Source organism: Panthera pardus, unplaced genomic scaffold, assembly GCF_024362965.1.
Source record: "Panthera pardus isolate Hobbes unplaced genomic scaffold, ASM2436296v1 HiC_scaffold_12, whole genome shotgun sequence".
Classification (NCBI taxonomy): domain Eukaryota; kingdom Metazoa; phylum Chordata; class Mammalia; order Carnivora; family Felidae; genus Panthera; species Panthera pardus.
Window position 1 is genome coordinate 50780555 of NW_026526677.1, and position 12849 is coordinate 50793403.

A 12849-nucleotide genomic window follows, 5' to 3' on the forward strand; every position below is an offset into this window, starting at 1 on the left:
CTGTAAAATAAATAATTTAAACTATAATTTGAAGCATTTGAACCATAATTTAAATTTCTTTTCCAAAGAACATTTCAGGCCGAGTGTTTTTACAAGTAAGTTCTATCAAACTTTCAAGAAGTGAAAAATTCTGCTCTATTTTGTTTGAGTGTTGGAAGGGACTGCTCCCAGCTTATATAATACAGAGAACTTGCCAGCACAACCTGTAGTCCAGAGTGTACATGGCGCCCCCGGAACCATACAGCTCAGCAGTCCTGAGCACAATGTAGGGGATTCCAGGCCTTCTCACTGAGGAACTTGGACACACAAATCTCAAACACAAATTTTAAAAACCAAATCCCATGGTGTGTAAAAAAGAGAGCATGTTGTGACCATCTAACCTAGGAAATGACAGATCAAGCAGAGCTAAACAGGAAATAAAAAATGAAGTGATACAATAGAACAACAAAGGACAAAGAACTCTGTCCCAAACAACGAGAGATGGCACACCGTGTTCAAGCACATATGAAATATTTTTCCCCTCAAACTGACCACATACTTATTAGAATGACTAAAATAAAGAAGACAAGAAATAATAAGTATTGGTGAAGATGTGGAGAAAAAGGAACCCTCATATCCTGTTGGTGGGAATGTAAACTGCTGCAGCCATTGTGGAAAACAGTATGGAGTTTCCTCAAAAAATTAAAAATAGAATTACCATACGATTCAGGAATTCCACTACTGGGTATTTACCCAAAGAAACAAAGACACTAATTCAAAAAGGTACACGTACCCCTGCGTTTATTACAGCATTATTCACAATAACCAAAATACAGAAGCAACCTATGTGTCCATGGATAGATGAATGGATAAGGAAAATGTGACATGTATAAAGGAATATTACACAGCCATAAAAAGGGGTGAGATCATGCCATTTGCGACAACATGGATGGACCTAGAGGGCATTATCCTAAATGAAATAAGTCAGACTGAGAAAGACTAATACCATATGATTTCACTCACATGTGAAATCTGAAAATAAACCACACAAATGAATAAACAAAAAGCAGAATCAGACCTACAAATACAGAGAACTGATGGTTGCTAGAGGTAAGGGGGCTTGGGGACTGGGCAAAATGGGTGAAAAGGAGGGGGAGATACAGGTTTCCAGTTAAATAAGAAGAGGGACACAGATGACTGGGTCAGAGGGACACGACCTGAGGACTCGACCTGTCACCACTCGCTCTGAAGATGGCAGAAGGGGATGGTGAGCCAAAAAAGGACAGCATCACAGCAGCCAAGGGGCCGGCAGTGGCAGACTAGTTGTACAGAGAAAACCCTCGAAGGACACCCCAAAATTCAAAAACCCATGTGCACACACCTTTTTAAGCAGCTAAACTGAAGGAAATCTTCAGAGCTCAGAACCTCAAGGGAAAGAGAGCATCTGAACTGGTGTTTATCCAGTATGCCACTGCCGGTTCCCTGACAGTCTAACACCTGGGCCACAGACCACTTGGGGGGACAGGAGACAAAGTTTAGGCCTGATCCAAGGGAGAGGTCAGATGGGAGACCTCTGCACGAAGCCAGGATACAAAAGGGCAACACCTTCAGTAAAGTAGAGAAGCCTACCCTGCAGAAGGAAACTGGGCCTGGAATCTGGAATAAGAACACATACAAATAATTTGATGTTTAAAAAAAAAAAAAGAGGGGGGTGAGTGAAGCCCAGAAAGTGTGAGACAAGTAGAAATCAGACAATAAGATTGTTGAAAAATGGTCAGATGAATTAATCATCAAAATAAATGTATACAGACGACACCAGCTGGTTGAAAGACAGGTATTGTTAAACTGGTTAAAAAGTAAAAGGGTACCTATATCCCATTGGCAAAAGATATATCTAAAACAAAAGCACACTGAAAGCTTGATACTGAAAAAGGATGGAAGAAGGTCAATACCAATATAATACCAAGAAAAACCAAAACAAAGTTGGAATGGACAGATTAACATGAGAAAAAATACTCTTCAAGACAAAAAACATTGCCAGAGATGAAGAGTGTTACTCTATGCTGATAAAAGTGTTCACCCGGAAGGTAGAACTCTAAAAGTGTATTCATATAATACAAAACACAGCTTCAAAATATAAGGCAAAATACTCAGAGTTATAGGGAGACAAAATCCACCACCTAGTAGAATTTTAATATGTATTTCTAAGAAACTGATGAGATCAAGCAGACCAAAACAATCTGTAATGATAGCAAAGATTTAAACAAAGTGGATGTAATGAACAAATACAGAACATTGCACCTGACAATTGGGAGAATGTACACACCTTTCCAGAACACCTGGGACATTAATGAAAGCTGACAGTGCTCTAATCAAGGCCACAAAGCAAGTATCAATAAATTCCAAAGAATAAGTATTAGAGACCACTTAACCACAACACATGGAAGTTAGCAGTCAATTGAAAACATATTATTATTGATTGGTTTTTTAATTCGGTTAAAAATTTTTTTAATGTTTTATTTATTTTTGAGAGGGGGGGAGGGGCAGAGAGAGAGGGAGACACAGAATCTGAAGCAGGTTCCAGGCTCTGAGCTGTCAGCACAGAGCCCGATGCAGGGCTCAAACGCAAGAACCACCAGATCATGACCTGAGCCAAAGTTGGACGCTTAACCAACTAAGCCACCCAGATGCTCCTTAATTTGGTTTCTAAAAGAGAATAGATACATTTAGGTAAGCAGAGAAGAAAATGACAAAAACCATTCAAGTAAGTTAAATATGAATATATATTAAGTATAGATACAGAATGCATATTTATTCACATATACTGTGGTGGTTAATTTCATGTGTCAACTTGGCTAGGCCAGAGTACCCCAGTATTTGGCCAAACCTTAGTCTAGATGTTTGTGAAGGTATTTTTTAGCCAAGATTAACATTGAAACTAGTAGGTTGTATCTAATGCAGATTGCTCTCCATAACATCAAATTGGTGAAAGGTCATAACGAAAAAGGACAGATCTCCCTGGAAGAAGAAGGAATTCTGCCAGCAGCTGGCCTGCAGTCTGGAACTGCAACATTGGCTCTTCCCTGGGTCTCTGGCCTGCTGGCCTATCCTGGAGAGACTGAACTTGCTAGCTCTCATAATCAGGTGAGTCAATTCCTTAAAATCAATCAGTCAACCAACCTTTCTCTCAGAGATCTCTTTCTCTAAACACACATGGACAGGCACACATACACACAGACATGCACGCACGTGCACACACACACACACACACACACACACACACTATTGATTTTGTTTCTCTGGACAACCTGGACTAATACATATACATATTTATGTATTTACAGAATAAATAATAAACATGCCACACACATACGATGGAAAGTCATCAGCAAAGTCAGTTCTTTGAAAATAATAATAATAAAGATAACCCTGGGTAAGACTGATCAAAAAATAGAGGGCATAATGAAGCACTATTAGGAATACACAACAGGTATAGCAGATCTTTAAAAAATATGACAGCCATGCTTATGCTAACAAAATGAAAGATCTTAGTAAAATGCACAAATTTTTAGAAAAATGCAACTTGCCAAAACTCAACTAAGAAGTTAAAACCTGTTTCTAACCATTAAAAACAGGAAATCTTTCAAGGAGAAAATACCAGGCTACATGGTTTTGTATGTCAGTTCCGATACCTACAACTAGAGCAGGTATTTAAGGAACAAGTGAGAATTCCAGTTTTACTCAGACTCTTTCGGGGAACAGAAAATGAGGCTGTGCAGCCCTGAAGGAGGGGAGGAGTGCTCTGTAGCAAGGGGAAAAATCCAAACGATGGTTGTTGAACAGTGCTTGCCACCATGGGCCATTCCGACCTCTTTACACAAAGGATAGATGGTCTTGATAGCTCAGGCCCCTGGTCACCTCCAAACTTCCACTCTGACCGTCTCCAGGTCAGAATCAGAGCACAGTGCTCTCCACCTGAATCTTGAGTGGGAAGCAGGCAAGGTTAGGTTCTCCCACCCCCTTACTCATGACTGCTATATGCCGATCTACCTCAGAGAGGACCTGGACCAGACCAGTTAACTGAGCATGTGCAGAGCATGGACTGATCAGCAGCCTTCAATGCCACAGCCATTCATCAGTCAAAGTGAATAATCTCAGTCTTGACCAGAACTTACCCTACCCCAAATCTAAATCTTAAAAAAAAAGAAAGAAAGAAAGAAAGAAACACCAGACACTAATCAGAGTTCACAGCAAGGCCCAGAGCAACCTCTTTTTAAAACTGTCACAAAACGGGCCCCTTTTAACTCTTCCTCATCGATGGGTACAGCTTGCAGATGACTGCATGAACGACCCCCTGCTATGGTGAAGAGGAATGAGTGGCCATCTGTGTTATGACCATGGGCTTCTCTGTACTACTGCAGAAATGGCCTCCCAGAGCAGCCACTGAACCTGTCAGCCCACAAATTAAGCCAGATGCAAAATGAGCATATGTGGCAGTTGCCCTGGGTCATGCAGGGCAATGTACTTAAGCAATATGTGGTTCAATTTCAACAGTCAACAGTGTAATTCAATTATAGTATTATTTGTGGGCCGAATCACAGGGATTAATCAGGAGCAAGAGCAAAGGTTAACATTGTACCGGAAGCTACAACAGTGGTCTTTTGTACTAGAAACATCATTTTTAACAAGGGTTCTGGGGTCTTTCAGTCACCTCCTTCCAACTTTCTGGCACAGAATTTTAGGGCTCCAATCAAGCACAGTCATACCCAGGAAACACCCATTCGGGTTTCAAAAATTCAACCATGTAAGGAGTTTCATTTAATGGTCCTGTTTCTGCTGGCAAGGGATTTCTTTTCCTCACACCTCCAGAGCCACCAAGTGCCCTGAGATAAGGGTCACCACACCGCGGCTCGGAGACAAGTAAATTTGACACTTGTGCATCAGGATGTCCTCTCAGGGTATTTCTGGCCTGGTTGTTTACAGTAGTGATAATCTCCTGTAGTGTTTGCATTGTTTACATTGATTTGGAGGAAGGAGAATATTCTTTTTTCCCCATTAAAGACCTACTTACATAAATACTGAGATCACATGCCCTAAGTATACTCTTCTAGGAAGGAGTTTTGGAAAGTGAACCTGAGCCTAGCATACTCCAGAGTAATTAATAAAGGGAAATCTCTTGTCATATAGTGTTGTGCCTAAGAATCATCATTGTTAAAGGAACTGTCCTTTTAGGAGGAATCCATGTTGTTTTTGCATAAATGCTTGCGATATGGGGTGTGCAGAAAGCCTACAAAAGTTTCTTCCATTGAAATAAAGTGGTAACTGTGTTTTCAGAAAGTGAGAGAACACAGTCCTTGGGTGCTCATTTGAGCAACTTAATGGATGCAAAAGCAATTGTGTTTTGGTAGTGTTGGCATCACGTGACACCATTCGACTTCAAATTAATAGGTGAATAGAAATACAGAAAGGACGATTTAAATGTTCACAGAGAAATGTCATTTCTGCAGGATTTGTGGCATCATGATGTGATACCACGGTTTTCAAATTTTCTCTTAGCTGCCACCCTTTCAGCAGAGGAACCCTCACTTGGAAGTCTCATGCGTCTGAGAGAGAAGAGAGCAAAGTCACTCTGGCTAGGGGACCAGGAGCAAGAACTGAACCGGACCCCGTTCCCAGGTAACTTTTCTCTCAAATGGCTTCACAGAGCCCCCAGAACTCCGCTACACAGCATCATAAAACCAGTGCAGGCATGAAAGCAGCCCAGAAGAAACTCAGATGGCCCTAGACTGGAAATCCAGCACTGCGACCCTACGTGGTAAAAATCATAATGTCAGTGCTAACCTCAACAAAACAAACTAACTTATACCAACTGAGCACTAAGTGCCTTACCTCCATTAATTTAATCCTCCCAATAATATGAGATAGGTACAATTATCACTATTTTATATATGAGGAAACTGAGCTCAGAGGGATTAAACAATCTGCCTAAAGATCCCATGGCCAGTCCTAAGTGACTGAGCTGGAATTCAAACCTCAACGGTCTAATTCCCTACTCCACATTAACAAGCATAAAATCTCTTTTTAGAAAAAATTTTTTAAAACGTTTATTTACTTTTGAGAGGGAGAGAGAGAGACAGAGTGAAAGCCAGGGAGGAGCAGAGAGAGAGGGAGACACAGAATCCGAAGCAGGCTCCAGGCTCTGAACTGTCAGCACAGAGCCTAATGAGGGGCTCGAAGTCACGAGCCGAGAGATCATGACCTGAGCTGAAGTCCGATGTTTAACTGAATGAGGCACCCAGGTGCCCCACAACCACAAAAACTCTTAAGCTCTTAGATCTAGTTTGGGCCAACCACCTTGAATATGAGGAGGGTATTAATAATCTTGCGGAAGAGTATCCTGCACAAAGGTATTCAATAATTATCATTCTTTTCATCACAAATGGCATAGAATATATACCCTCCAGACATGCACTAATTACTTCAATGTTCAATTATCTGCCAAATAGCTCCTGTCAAATGTCTGTGTGAGCCAATTATTACTTGAGAGATGGTTCACAGACATGCCAATCACTGAATCTTCAAAAAAAAAAACCAATTAGCGCTTTGTTATTCCAGAATAATCAGTGAAAGGTACCAAGAAAAGAATAAATGAAGTTCAGTACACAGGTAAAAGGATATATATATATATATAAACTAACAACTGCGCCCTAAAAAGGAGAGCCTATTCACAAAAGTAAATAAAACGTGTATGTGACAAATACTTATTAAACACCTAATATGTGCTGTGGACCAACGGAGGCACTAGGGATGGAGCAGCAAAGCCTCTGTCCCCATGAAACTTACAATCTGGTGTGGGAGGCTGACGATACACACAGGGAGGCAAATGTGAATGTAATAGGTCAGGTGGTGAAAAGTGCTATAAAGAAATATAAACAGGATATGAGGACAGAGTGGTGGGAGGAAAAGATGCTAATTAGAGAGGGTCAGGGGGGACCTCTGTGATGTGGTGACATTTCAGCAGCGATCATATCTGAGGGTATCTGGAGGATGGCATTCCAGCTAAGGGGGCAGCACGCACAAAGGTCCTGAGACAGCCAGTGTGTGGGCTAAAGGGAGATAAGCCAGGAGGAAAGTGGTAGGAGGTGTGGCCATACTTGCAGTCAAAGACCAGATCATGTATGGAAGGGCTGGGTCTGCTGAGGACTTCAGATTTTATCCTGAGATGGGAAGCCATTGACAAGCTTTGGAGAGAGGAATCTGTGGTTTGAAGTGAGTTTCAAGGATGGCTCTGCTGCTTTGTGGGAGACAGAGGGTAAAAAGGGCCAGGAGCCTGACAGATAACAGCTAGGACATGTTACAGTGCCACCAACAGGGGCAACAGCACAGATACCACTCAGAAGACCATGCATTAATCTTGCAAATCCCAGGCGAGTCTAGCAAGGCCCGCACAAGCCTTATGCAATGAAAAACACAAAACACAAATGGGTGAAACAAGGCCCTGAATAAATAAGAACTCTAACATGTCTCTAAAGACGTAACATAATAAAGATTTTTTTAATCCCTCATTAATTTCTCAAAAGTTAACATTTTATAGGGCTTACTACGTGCCAGGCACTGTTCTCAGCACCTTATGCATGTAAGCATAGCAACCTTCTAAGGAGGGTACTATGATTATTCCCATTTTAAATGTGAGGAAACTGAGGCACAGTCAGGTAAATAGGGTGTTGTAGAGGCAGGATTTGATCCAAGAAGTCTGTCTGCAGGTGTTTCTCCTGACCAATCTGCAAAGAATGCCTTAGAATGTAGACTGTTCCAGGCACAGCTGCCCAAGGAGCCCTTCTAGAAGGAAGCAGCCAGTGTGGATGATGAAGGAAAGAGAAGGAGGGAGCAGTTTGTGCTGGAAATGCAGGGGGATGGGCCTCCTGGGTTCTGTACCACCCAGTCCCAGGGCCCTTCCTCTTTGTCCATCCCAGATCCTCACCAGCAGATCCTGGGTTAAGGCAAAGCCCTGATGGTCACATGCTGCTCTCTCAGAGACAGCGTATTTTGCTAGAGGCTTCATCATTTTAGGAATGCCAATGTGGAGAAATTAGGAGGCAGGAAGCAGGACTGGCCCCACACCAGCTGTCTTCTTTAGAAGGTGTCCATTCAGCTTTCACAGCCATCCAAGAGCTTTGAGGTCGGAGGGCCTGACCCTGTGGCTCTGATCCCACTGCACATGAGCCCCTGATGGCTTCCAGATGAGACTCTACAAGGACTGCTAGGAAATCCGCACTCTTGACTGTTTCCTTTCAAGGGGGTTTTGGAGGCCCTAACCTAGAACAGGACATCCCAATCTGTAGAGCCTTGGAGAAGCAGAACATTATCAGGCCTCTCAAGAGCTCTTATGTTCACTGAGAAATGAGGAGCCTGACAGATGACAGCTAGGACATGTTACAGCGCCACCAAGAACGTGAAGAAGCTTCAACACACAGCCTCTCCCACCCAGGTGCCAACACCCACAACCCTCGGTGAATCAGACTGTCCTCACAGGGTGGAAGGAAAAGCAATTGCCCGGCAAGGGGCGGTGTCCAGTGCCCATGCACATCCTAGGCTTTAGCCACACTCAGCCCAAGCCCTCGTCCCCGAACTCCTCCAGCTGCAGCTCTGCACAGAGAGGAGCAAAGTCTCAAAGAAGCATGGCCAGTCAGCAAATAAGGCCCCTGACTTGTCATCTGGTCAGGGCAGAAAGAGGACCTTGGAGCCTTCCAGAAAGATTTTCAATGAGAGGTTTATTGTAATCAGTACGGGCTTGGGTTCCCCCCACCCCACCACCATCAAAGAGTTAATCAGCCCAAACAGCCCACTGGTGCTCCTTTCCAATTAATCAGTTTCATCGGATCTTTTCTGGGGACTATTCTTAAATGGCTAATGTGGACCTGAAGTCAAACAATGGCCAAACAGGTAAGAAACAATATGGCATAAGGAACATTCTTTAGGTGAGGAGGTGAATCCATACCAAACTGCCTCCTGATTCCCAAGCACACTGGAGACCAGCTGGGGAAGGGAGTGGACACCCGCATGAGGCACCAAGGTCTCCAGACTCTGAGTTTTGTCTCAGCTCACCTGTGATAGGCCAAGTTGTACTCTGACAAATTTACAGTAAAACCTCGGACAAATTTACAGTAAAAACAATCTTAATGCACCCAAACTGCATCTCGGCCAGGAGCCAAAGTGTGCTAACGTATGGCACACCCACACTGCCTCGGCAGAGACCTAACCTCATGCCAGGGATCAAGGTGTTCCACAAGTCTGAACTCAAAAAAAGAGACGGCATGCACAATAAAATCAAATAAATCAACCGAGGGGCTTCTCGCTGTGCCAGAAAGAAAGGTGGAATGAGAGAAAACAGTCTTTGAGGTGTAGAGGACGAGCCATCAGTTGTTGGGACCCCCTGACCCCCTGACCGTACCTGCAATGATCCCGTCCATTTGCTCCAGGGCAGCTTCTAGCACGTGACTGGCATCCGAAGCCATGGCTCCTCTCCCCTCAGTCTTCTTCTTGTCTTACTGAAAGTTCAAGCACAGGACAAAGGAAAAGTTGCAGAGAGGCCCACATTACGCAGGCAAGACCGCAAACCCTCCTCTTTCAACATCACGTGGGCCTCTCTAGCAAGAATCCGAGCCGGCCACCCTCCGGTTCTGCCGTCTCTAGAGCCTCTCCCTCCTGGCGCAAGTGATCCGTCTCCCGCGGCTTTAGCACACTATCCCATTCACATCTGAGATTAAGAGCCGCCATTATAGTCCCAGGTTCCAGAAGCTGCAGCCAGCACGGGGGAATCTCCCTTACGAGTTGGATAAAGGGACTCAGTGAGGACGTGCCCTGCAGCAAGCGGGCGTCAGGAGTCTCAGGAGGCACGTTTGTCTTAGAGCCGCATCTGTCCCGCACCTGCAACGCCTTCGTCGGGTAGGTGTGATCCAGGCCGAGAGTCCTCGGCTGCCACTTTCCTGGATGGTCAAAAGTGCCTGGCCTAGCGGACACACTGTTGTGGGGAGAGCTCCGTCCCAGGAACCTGGAAAATTCCTCTCACCATCTTAGTTCTAGACTACCCAACACCACGCAAAGTGCAGCATCCCACCTCCCCAGGACTGAAGAGCTTCTCCCAGGACACAAAGGCCACCCTCCCCCCAGGCTGAGTCTCCCGTCTAACGGAGATGGCAATTGGTTCTATCTCTGGACAACGCTGCCTCTACGAACGGTCTTTCAGCTAAACTGTCTTCCTGCAGCCTCTTCTCGTTTTATTGCTTCCCACCCACTCCCTGGTGGCAGGGAGCGACAACTGTATTTGTAATCCCTAGTTCACACCTATAAATGGCAGGCAGGAGCTGTTGTTTGCTCCTTCAGCAAAGCCTGTGCATGTGTCCAACGGGCATAAGTGCTGTGGAGAACCGGCCTGGCTCCTCTACCCAAGGATGGCCCGGGTCAGGAAACAGAGGGTCCTGGGGGTCTCGGCTCCTGTCCCCTGTTGATGTTGGACTTTCAAAGGGAAGAAAGGAAAGTGAGCAGCCACAGAGAAGTGGCTTTGGAGATGGTATGGATAAAGATTTTAGGACTACAAAGAACCACATTGGACTATACCAGGCAGTAGCTGTTAAAATAGACTGGGTTCAAACCCTGCTCTACCATTTACTATGTGATCTCTGAGCCTCAGTATCCTCATCTGTAACATGTGGATAATACCAGCACTTAACACACCAGGTTGATGTCATGATGAAATGAGGAATTAATATTTCATAGAAAGTACTCAGTACATTTCCTTACAGATAGTGAGTGCTCAACATATGTTAGCTGTTTTTGTTTTTGTTTTTGAAGTGAGGCAACGATCTCAGGATGTATTTGTGCCAGGACAGTGCACTGGATGAGAGACTTTAAACTAAATGAGGTAGGCTCAGGAACAGAGAACCCAGGTAAGTCCAAGAGGCTGGCTCCCCTGGAGGAGGTAGGCATGGCAAAGAGAGATAAGCAACTATTTGTATGGAGAGGGCGGGCAGTGATTCATAGGAGCAAAGGCCAAGGAAGGTCTGGGAACAGGCACTGAGCCTCGGCAGTCCAAGGGCCATTGCACAATCAATGCAGGGGCATGAGAACGGGAGCCTGCAGAAGGGGTGGGAGCCTCATCAGCACCTCAAGGCTGTGGCAGGAGCTACTACAGGAGGCTGCAGCAAGGGACAGAGCTGCCACTGCTGAGAAGAGCAGCCCAGGCCACTAGAGACCCCAAACATGTGCAGATCTCATGGGCTGAATAGAAGCAAGCTTGGGGGTTTGGGGGATGAGAGTAGAGGTAGCAGGAAAAGGGCACACAATCACACACAATTATTGCAGGTCAATAATCCACACATTCCCACCTGTTCAGAGATATTAAAGGTCTGAAATAGTTCCCTCTGAGGACTTCCCACTACTCCTAAGGAGAAGTCCACACTGCTCACTCACTGGGACCTTCAAAAGAGGCAGTGTAGGATCCGGCCAGGCCAACCCCATATTGCTCTCTCCATTGGTCATGTTCCAACAGCATTGGCCTCCTTTCTGTGCGCCACCCCCCTCCCCCCGCTGATACTCCAAGACCATGTCTTCTTCTGAAACTTCACACCTGCTATCCACTCAGCCCTGAGCTCGCTTTCCCAGCTCTCTGCATGGCTCATTTATTCTCATCTTCCGGGTGTCAGCTCCCATGTGTCATCTGAGACAGGCCTTCCCTGCACACCTCCATCTATAGCAGCCCCTTCCAAGTGCAGCACTTCCAAAGTATCTCGTCCGTATACTTGTATGCTTGCCAACTGGCCTTGCTCACCCTCTCCATGGAGGAAGTGGGGCCCTGTCTGCCTTGTTCACCCCTATATGCCCAGTGCCCAGCACAGTGCCTGGCACAAGGAAGCTTATGAGTGAATACTTGTGAATAAATTGATAGATCCCTTTCACCCACTTTCCCCGAACCCTGCTGTGCTGGGTACTGGGGAGATATTGACAAATCAGACCTAGTCTCTGTCCCCACGGACCATGCAGTCTAGTGAAGACAAAAGTATAAACAAATTAACGATGACACAGTATGGGGTAAGCTGATAGAGGCCGGTATGCAGTTTCTCTGGGTCTTGAAGGATGAGTAGAAGTTTTCCCAGAAGATAAGGGGGAGAATGCTATTCCAGGCAGAGGGGATGGAAGGGTGGAGAAGCATGTAAGGGCAGGATGTAATTGGCAAATATCAAAGTGGTTGATGAGATTACACCAGAGCATCCAGCTGCTCATGATGAGTCAAAACCTTTCACAGAATTCACATAAGTGTAACGAGGGCAATTAATAAGAGGAGCTTGGGAATCACACCCACTGCCAGTGCACAACAAACCAAGTGGCCTCAGATGTAAACATATCAGATCTTTAAGAAGATCTCGTATTTTAATAGGCAGGCCCCATTTGGGGCCTTACTACCAGGGTAGAAGGGAGAGGACAGTTAGAAGGTGCCAAGCCTGGAGGGTCCAGGCTACAACCCCCTGCAACAGAAGGGCCATAAGAGGAGGCCCACAGGCCTTCTGCCCAGGGATGAGTTTGTACTTGGCAAAGAGCAGGTTGGGTGGACCCATGGGAGGTGGTGTGAAGTGACACATGAGTCAAAGGTGTATCATATTTAAAACCCAGGAGCCCGGGGCCGGTAAGGTTGTGAGTGCTCAGAAGCCAGACCTGCTTAGGGCAACTGATGAGCTCAGTTCCAGACCTGCTGGGTCTCAGGTGATGGCAGGACACCTGTAAGAAGGGGCCCTGCCAGCTTCTGTCACAGGGCAGCTGTGAGGTGTCAGTGGCATGGGGTACAGAGAGACTTTTGAAGGGCCAAACATGCCATCA

The 12849-nt window shown here is 45.4% G+C and overlaps 1 protein-coding gene across 4 annotated transcripts in view; it reads right to left on the reverse strand.

Annotated features, from left to right (window-relative positions):
* PPFIBP2 (PPFIA binding protein 2) overlaps positions 1 to 12849 on the reverse strand; it is a 143374-nt gene that overhangs the window by 102144 nt on the left and 28381 nt on the right. For 3 of the 4 annotated variants that reach the window (XM_019456183.2, XM_019456179.2, XM_019456181.2), the window contains exon 2: positions 9431 to 9527. In XM_019456183.2, the coding sequence (XP_019311728.2) occupies positions 9431 to 9494 (64 nt within the window). In that variant the 5' untranslated portion in view covers positions 9495 to 9527. Of the gene's footprint in view, positions 1 to 9430; positions 9528 to 12849 lie in introns of those variants that run through there. The other variant, XM_053900017.1, reaches the window with a different exon arrangement.